Genomic DNA, 9,143 nt, shown 5'->3' with positions numbered 1-9,143 from the left:
CTTGTCAAGGTCCTTAGTAGACAGTTGTGCAAGTGAAGCTTTTCACAGGGACTGCATTGTTATGGCCCCTTTTTTACCAACAAAAATCTTGTAGTGCCTGTAGTTTGCAACGGATACTCAGACTCATATTTCTCTGCATAGGAGAAAGAGTGTAGACTTTGGAGTGAGACATCTGTAGCTCACTTAGATTCTGGACTCTGCTACCAAACCGGCAGTGTATTTTCTGGTGCATTGCCTTAATTTCTTCTGTAACATGAGCTTATTAGTTTGGGCATTGGTTCAGCTGCTGTAATAGAGGCCAGAAAACAGTTGTCTAGCCAAGATAAAACTTTGTGTCTTTCTCTAATAAAAGTCCGAGCTAGTAGGCAGTCCCTGTGGTAGAGTAGTTCTGCTCCTTGGGATGGTCCAGGAGAGAACGGACAATGGAGCGCAATTATACTGCATTTTCAAGTAGAGAATAAATGGAATAATAGTCTTTGAGATCTGTAATTTCTGAATAGAAATTAAGCACACTTGTGCTACAAAATTTTTTTTTGATAAATAACAACAGAAATACAAACCTGTGTTTGGACTAAAACCTGGCTAAGTCTTTGTAGGGTTTGGAACAACTGTGATATGTTTTCCTTTCATTTGGTTTCAGTTGTCTGTAAAGAGTAGCAACATAATACTCTCTTATGGAGACATCACTTTTCCAGAAACTTCAACCATCGGGAATATTGGGAGGTAGGAACGCCTCCAGACAGCAAGAGTATAAGTTGCAAGGTCCATGTACTTAATCTCGATTTCAAACCTTAGTAATTTTTGGTTGCAGACAGTATACTATCTAATTAATTGTTGAATATCTCACTCTGTAGCAAATTAAATCTGTGAAATTTGGATGGTCTGTTAGAGATATATATGGTAGAAATGATAGCCAAAAGCCTGTAGGATAGAATAATAATAAGAAGTCATAAGAAGCTTGGTAATGATAAAGTTTACTAACCGAGGACTCACAGGTGCCAGATGCTATACAAAGCCTCTTATTTCTTCATTTACTATGTAAGATACCCTCTATATCATATAAGAGAGGATTTAGGTTTATATGCTAAGAAAGCTTATAATTATAATGATATTCTTGGTTTAAGAAGACAAAGAAGCATGTAACTAATTTTAGATTACCACCAGAAATCACTAAAATGAAAAGTTCATTTTGGAGCCTGACAGAAGGTATCTGAAATAATTCATTCTAATAGTGCTATTAATAGATAAATATCTATTATATTCACCTTTGACTCTCATTGGTTTACATTGTGGTTGACTGATTTGAGCTTAGTTGTTTTAAGTCACTAATGAGAAAATTCTAATTAAAATCCCCAGTTGAGAAGAATATGTACTTGCCATTAAAACTCAACATATTTTGTTTGAGAACAAGAGTGATTCATCATATTTTAAAAAAACATGTCCAAGTTTAATAGATAAAAAGCATATTTATGTTCTTAAAAATAGTCTTGATAAATATGCATCCCAACTCAGGAATGACTGGATTTCATTTTTGTATGTATAAACAGTACACTTTAGTGATTAATTTTAATATTTTTAAAGTACATTTTGCAGCTACCTAAAAAACTAGTGATTTGCTTATTAATCAGAGCCTATTGAAATAAGAAATAAATCTTTTTTAGTTAATAGTTTACTCTTGGATATTCTTATTTTTTTCCACATTATTTTAAATCAGTCATTATTGCCAGAGATAACAGGCATTTAAAATTATTGTGAGAGGGAAAGTTTTTATATTTTAGGTGGCCTCCGTTGGTGCATTATTTTAATAGAATATTTATACGTGTGAATATATATGTAAATTAAAATTGATTCATAAATGATAAAGTTTAAAAACTCAAATAGAGCAGTTTTCTTAGTCTAAATATAAAATACTATATTAAAAATGTGTAAGAAATTATAAAGTAAGAAATAATTTTCTGTTCCTGGAATTCCTTCCTTCCTCATGTTGTCTGATGAACTACTTATCCTTTAATTCACTAATTATTCCTTAATTCTTCACTCAAGAGTGATATTATTTTATTTATTTTTTTTTTGAGATGGGGTCTTGCTATATTGCCCAGACTGGTTTCAGACTGGCCTCAAAGTGATACTCCCATCTCAGCCTCCCAAGTAGCTGGGACTGCAGGCGTGAGCCACCACACCCAGCTAATTTTTCTGTGTTTTGTAGAGATGAGGTTTCACTATGTAGCTCAGGATGGTCTCAACCTGGCCTCAAGTGATCCTCCCACCTCGGCCTCCCAAAGTGCTAGAATTACAGGTGTGAGCCACTGGGCCCAGCCGTTTTCCAAATATTTTTACCCAGTCTATGGCTTGTCTTTTCATTCTCTTTAATAGTGTCTTTTGAAAAGCAGGAGTGATGAAGTCCAGTTTATTACATTTTTCTTTTGTAGATTGTGCTCTTAGTGTGCATCTCAGAAGTCTTTGCTTAATTAAAAGTCGCACAGTTTTTCTCCTATTCTCCTGTGTTTTCTTCTAAAAGTTTTACAGTTTTAGGTTTCCAATTTTTTTTTTTTAATACAGGGTCTTACTCTGTCACCCTGGCTAGAGTGCAGTGGTGCAGTGGCATCATCATAGCTCACTGTAACCTCCAACTCTTGGGCTCAAGCGATCCTCCTGCCTCAGCCTTCCGAGTAGCTGAAACTACAGGCATGTGCTGGCTAATATTTCTATTTTCTGTGGAGGTAGGGTCTCACTCTTGCTCAGGCTGGTCTCAAACTCCTGGCCTCAGGTGATCTGCCTTGGCCTCCCAAAGTGCTAAGATTACAGGCATGAACTACCACACCCAGCTTGTTATTTATTCTCAACCATGAATCATGTGAAAGGTTGAAAGATGCCAGGCCCCAGATTTTTCCTTAATGCAATTTTATGCACACAGTTTGGTACTTTTGCTTCAGTGGACCCATAATTTGCATATAGTTTTACAGCATGCTTTTTTCCCCTCACTATTTATTGTATCATGATATTTTCATGTCAGTACAGTTCATTCTTTGAATAGTTGCATGATAATGTCACCAAAAAATATACCACAATTGATTTAGCTTTTTTTCTCTTGTTGAAAAATGTTACTAAACAAAAGTAAGTTAAGAACAATTCAATTGTTTCCTGTTTTTTCCTATCGTAAATGATGTTCCAAAATTTAATCCCTACAAATTATTTTATAATAGGAACATTTTATACTTGCAGATTTTGAGGCACACTTCAAACTTTAAAAGTTTGATATACAGTTTTGACTTTTTCAAATATATAGTGGTAATGTTAGGATTAAATTATGATGTAAACTATTATTAAAAAAATTTTAAATAACTTTCTGTCATGTATCATAATCATATTGGAGTACACTGCTCTCTTGGTTCAAGCAGTCATATTATGTCATGTTTGAAAAGCATATTATGGCACGCTTAGAAAGTCCTGATTTTACTAATGATTTCTCTTAATTCCTCAATTTATACGACTTATTTTAGTTGGCTTCTCTTTTACCCCTTCCCTCTTTGCAAGTCTCTGCAAAAAATCTGATCTGTGTAATGAGATAATAATATTACCTAAATAGATATTTAGATTTGTGAGAGGCCATTTCCACAACGTCCCATTTGCTGATTTTTTTTTCAAAATTAAATGGTATAAATTTTGGGGATAAAAACTTCATGGTTTCTTTTTTCTTTTTATTCTTTTAATGCTATTTTATTTTTTCCATGGCAGATTCAAAAGCTTTGTGACAGAGTAGCTTCATCTACTTTATTGGATGATCGAAGAAATGCCGTGCGTGCTCTCAAATCATTATCTAAGGTCTGTAACACTTTATAAAGTATTAGTTTTCTTAAATTGGATGTTAATTACTTTACTAACATTTTCCATTTTTATGTGCAGAAGTACCGCTTGGAAGTAGGTATCCAAGCTATGGAACATCTTATCCATGTTTTACAAACCGATCGGTAAGTCTCTGTTTAATGATTTTGCTCCCTAATTTTTCTTGAACTTTTAATTAATTTGTTTTAGAGTCAGCATCACTATTCCAGAAGTTATTAACATATTTAAGCTATTAAGTTTTTACTTTGAGTTGTCATTTCAATAAATATTTATTGGACACTAACTAGATGCAAGCCACTGTGCTGAGCATTAGGACAGACATATAAAAATGAGATGAAGTAACTTCTAATTAAAGACTTGAGATTTTGACTTTGAACTGGGCAAATAGATGTTTGGATATTCACTTACATGTACTATATTATAGTATAATATAGTATACATGTTATGGTATATCAGTTATCCAGACTTGCTTTTTTAGGGAAAATAAACTGCACTAATAAGAGTGAAATGTTAAATCTGATCATGTCTTAAGAGAAAGATCATTTGGCCTATTTCTAACTCTTTAGGAGATTTTTATCTCCATCTTTGATTATAATAACTATGCATGGATAGCTTTCAAATCTCACCTCTAGTGGAATGTCTTACAAGGTTTAGTTGCTCATCAGACATTTCTACCCTATCAGGATCTCTCATAGAAATCTTATATTCAGATTGTTTAGAAGCCAGTTTATCTCTGGTTCTCCTGCTCCTATCTCCTCGCTGCTCCCTTCACCTGCTTTTTGCCCTGAGTTATCCCAGTCAGTAGCACCTTTCCATTCAAGCCAGAAGCTGGAGGATTCTTGTTGAACTCATCCTTCTCCTAAGCCCATTATGCCTTCACAGACCAAAAAACAGCTGGAATCCATGTTTTTCTCTCCATTTCCTTTATTGGCCTTAGTTCTGGCTCTCTGTATCAATCACTTAAACCATTTTCATAGTCTCTGTTTTAGTTATCTTTTGCTGTGTAACAAATTACTTCAAAAGTTAGTGATTCAAAATAAGAAATATTGGTTATCTCAGTTTCTGTGGGGACCAGGAATTGGGGAGTGGCTTAGCTAGGTGGGCTTAGGGTCTCGTGAAGTTGCAGTCAAGACATCAGCCAGGTCTGCAGTCATGTGAAGGTTTGACCGGGGGGCTGGAGGGTCTGATTCCAGGATGGCTCACTCACATTGCTCCTGGCAAGAGGCCTCGATTCTTTACTATGTTGCTCTCTTTAAAGGGCTGCCTGAGCATCTTCATGATGTGACGTGATGTGGCATTCTCCTAGAGCAGATGATCCTAGACAGAGAACAAAGAGAAAGCCACAATGCCTTTTATAACTGAGTCTCAGAAGTCACATACTATCAGTGCCCCGCCCCCCCCCTTGTAGTTATTAGAAGCAGGTTAATAAGTATAGTCTATGCTTAAGGGGAGGAGAATTAGGTTCTACTTTTTGAAGGGAGCTGTATCAGATTTTTGGACATAGATTAAAATCACCACCACCTCCAAACTATTCTTTGCCTCTGATTTCTTTGTACTTCCAATTCAGTCTGTATATTGCAAGAATTGTCTTTCTTAAATGCAAATCTTCTGTAACTCACCTATTCAATGCATCTCGCCAGTTTGGTGCAGTGTAAAGTCCAAGTTGCTCAAACAAAGCAAAGAATACAAGCTTTTTAAAGATCTGTCTAACTTCATGGCCTCTTTTTCAATTATATTTCAGCAGTTCACAGCTGCTTGTTAAGTCAAGACCTTTCTTCTTCTTCACAGACAGTGTAATCCACATTGACTACCTTTTCAAAACCTAATGCATTGGATGTGTTAGGACTGTTTGTGTTATTAACATCATAGTAGATAACTGTGGTAGGCAGAATAATGGTCCACCAAAGATGTCTATATCCTAATCACCACAACCTGTGAATGTTATCGTAGATTGCAAAAGGGACTTGGCTGATGTGAATTAAATTAAGGACTTTAAGAAGGGAAGATTATCCCGGATTATCCAGGTACCCAATGTTGCTTTTAAGGACAAAGGTCCTTAAAAGTAGAACAGGATAAACATCCTTAAAAAAAAAAATAAGAAAACAAACAAAAAAATAGAACAGGAAGACAAAAGAGATCAGAGTACAGCGATAGGAGAAGGACTCAACCTGTTGTTGCTGGCTTTGAAAATGGAGGGAAGGGGTCATGAGCCAAGGCATGTGGGTGGGCGGCCTTCAGAAAAGCTGGGAAAAGCAAGGCTGCAGATGAGTGTGACCAGTACGCCTACTTACAATCTTCCTTTTCTATTCCATGTGTGTGTTCGACCAATGTGCGTTTCCTCACTGAGGTTTATAAAAAGTCAGTAATGAAAGGACTAACATCTCAGTGTGGAAAATAGAATGCGACCTCTTAATGTAAGGGCATCTTTATTGTTATTTTTACTAAACAGCAGAAAATAAATGTGTAGATACTCTTGATAAAGGTTAAGTAATAGATTTTAAGAATTTTATTGCACATTCACTGTGGGCCAGACACCATACTTAGGAGTAGAGTGTACCACACAGCCTTGTGAATATGTGAACAAATAATTATGTCAGGGGCTGCTGAGTGTTTCATTGTGACTCTTAGACAATAAAAAAGCAAAACTTCTGTGATCCTTCTTGTGTTTTATTCCCTTTCTTGTGCTAGATTCCCTTTCCATTTGCCTGTGATACTCACCCTATTGTCCTCTGTTTTCAAAATGTTCTGACGGTTTTTTAAACTTCATTAAATGCAGACGTCTGTGTTCTGCAGCCACTTCTCTTTCCACGTGCTCTCAACCTCATTACTGTTTCATGCTGCTTTTCCTGGCCTATGTAACTAACACGGAGAATCCTTCCACTGAATCCTCTTCATCCTCAGCTACATCAAAGAAAGTCACATTTCCTTTCGTGGCCTGGCCTGAAACTCCACCTGGCTGTGGGTCTGCTTGCCTAACCATCTTAAAGAGAGACTGCTCATTCTTCTAACTCCTGTACTCAGGGCCCAAAAGTTGTCTCTCACTGATATTTCCAAGCCATGACGCCTCGGTACTTTTATTTATTTTCTTTTACTTGTGATATAATTTGTATATCTTACAGTTCACCGTTTTAAAGTGTGTATTTTAGTGGTTTTGGTATATTCACAAAGTCGTGCAACCATTGCCACTATCTGATTCCAGAACATTGCATCGTACACCCGTATATCCACCAACTGTACCCATTCTGTATTTCCCCCTCAACCCCCATACTTGACAACCACTAATCTACTTTCTGTCTATAGATTTTAGTATTTTGGACATTACATATAAATGGAATCATACAATAATGTGGTCTGTGTTTGGCGTCTTTCACTTAGCATAACATGTTAAGGTTCATCCATGTTGTAACATGTATTAATACATCATTTTTTTATTGCTAAATAATATTCCGTTGTGTGGATATACCACATTTTGTTTACCCATTCATCAATTGTTGGACATTTGGGTTATTTCCGTTTTTTGACTATTTTGCATAATGTTGCTATGAACATTCATGTACTGGTTTTTGTATGAACGTATGTTTTCAGTTCTCTTGGGTATTTACCTAGGAGTGCAATTGCTAGGTCATGGGATAACTCTATGTTTAACTTGTTGAGGAATTGCCAGTCTCTGTTCCACAGGGCCTATGCCATTTTACATTTGCACCAACAGTATATGAAGGTCCAATTTCTCCACCTCCTTACCAATGCTCGTTATTGTCCCTTTTTTTAATGGCCATCCTAGTGAGTATAAAGTGGTATTTCTTAATATTACTTTCTGATTGTGGTGTTGATTTGCATTTCCTTAATGATTAATGATGTTTAACGTCTCTTCAAGTGCTTATTGGTCATTTGTCTATCTTTTTTGGAGAAGTGTCTATTCAAATCCTTTATTCATTTTTAATTGGATTACTTGTCTTTCATATTGCTGGGTCGTATGTATATTTTGGATATAAGTCCCTTATCGGATAAATGATTTGTACATATTTTCTCCAGTTCCATAGGTTGTCTTTTCACTTTCTTGATAGTATCCTTTGAAGCACAAAAGTTTTTTAATTTTGATGGAGTCCAGTTTATCTCTTTTATCTCATGCTGCTTGTGCTTTTGATGTCGTATCCAAGAAATAATTGCCTAATCCAAGATTTTGAAGGTTTACACCTATGTTTTCTTCTAAGAGTTTTATAGGGTTAGCTCTTTTAGGTCTTTTATCCATTTTGAGTTAATTTTTGTATATAGTGTGAGATAGGGGACCAACTTCATTCTTTTTGCATGTGGGTATCTAGTTGACCCAATACCATTTGTTTAAGAGATTTTTCTTCCTTCATTGAACAGTCTTGACTCTTGCTGAAAATCAATTGAAATAAATGTTACTGTTTATTTCTGGACCATCAGTTCTATTCTGTTTATCTGCATGTCTATCCTTATCACACAGTCTTGATTACTGTAACTTTTTGGTGAGTTTTGAAATTAGGAAATGTGAGTTCTTCAACTTTGTTCTTCTTGTTCAAGATTGTTTTGGCTATTCTGGATCCTTGCATTTCCATATGGCTTTTATGATTAGCTTGTCAATTTCTGCAAAAACAACAGCTAGAATTTTGATAGGGATTGTGTTGAATCTGTAAATCAAGTTGGGGTATATTGCCATTTTAACAATATTACCTCTTCCTATCCATGAACGAAGGATATCTTTTTATTTATTTGGATCTTGTGTAATTTCTTTCAACAGTGTTTTCTGGTTTTCAGTGTACAGGTATTGTACTTTAGTAAAATTTATTCCAAAGTATTTGAATCTTTTTGATGTTATTTACATGAGATCATTTTCTTAATTTCATTTTCTAATTGTTCATTGCTAGTATGTAGAAATAGAATTGATATTTGTATATTTAGCTTGCATCCTACAACTCTGCTGAATTTATTAGTTCTAATAGTTTTTTAATGAATTCTGTAAGATTTTCTATATACAAGATTATGTCATCTGTGAATAGGTATAGTTTTACTTGTACTTTTCCAAAATGCCTTTTATTTAATATTCCATTTTCTTGCATATTGTTCTAGCTAGAACCTCCAGTCAATGTTGGACAGAGGTGGTGAGAGGAGGGGGCATCACTATCTCATTCCTTACCTTAGGGGGAAAGCGTTCAGTCTTTCACCGTTACATATGATGTTGGGTTGCAGGATTTTCACAGATGCCTTTTATCGTGTTGCAGAAGTTCCCTTCTACCACTAGTTTCTCAATAGTCTCTTAAAAGATGCGCCTCAAAATT

The 9,143-nt window shown here is 35.4% G+C and overlaps 1 protein-coding gene across 2 annotated transcripts in view; it reads left to right on the top strand.

Moving 5' to 3' along the window:
• Nucleotides 1-9,143, top strand: part of USO1 (USO1 vesicle transport factor) — a 111,197-nt gene that overhangs the window by 12,016 nt on the left and 90,038 nt on the right. For both annotated transcript variants that reach the window (XM_012650985.1, XM_012650984.1), the window contains exons 2-3: nucleotides 3,736-3,822; nucleotides 3,904-3,968. In XM_012650985.1, coding sequence (XP_012506439.1) covers nucleotides 3,736-3,822; nucleotides 3,904-3,968 — 152 coding nt within the window. The remainder of the gene's footprint in view (nucleotides 1-3,735; nucleotides 3,823-3,903; nucleotides 3,969-9,143) is intronic.

Source organism: Propithecus coquereli, unplaced genomic scaffold (genome assembly GCF_000956105.1).
Source record: "Propithecus coquereli isolate 6110/MARCELLA unplaced genomic scaffold, Pcoq_1.0 Scaffold343, whole genome shotgun sequence".
Lineage (NCBI taxonomy): Eukaryota > Metazoa > Chordata > Mammalia > Primates > Indriidae > Propithecus > Propithecus coquereli.
Note: the sequence above shows the minus strand (reverse complement) of the source record. Positions and strands in the feature narration are given on the sequence as shown.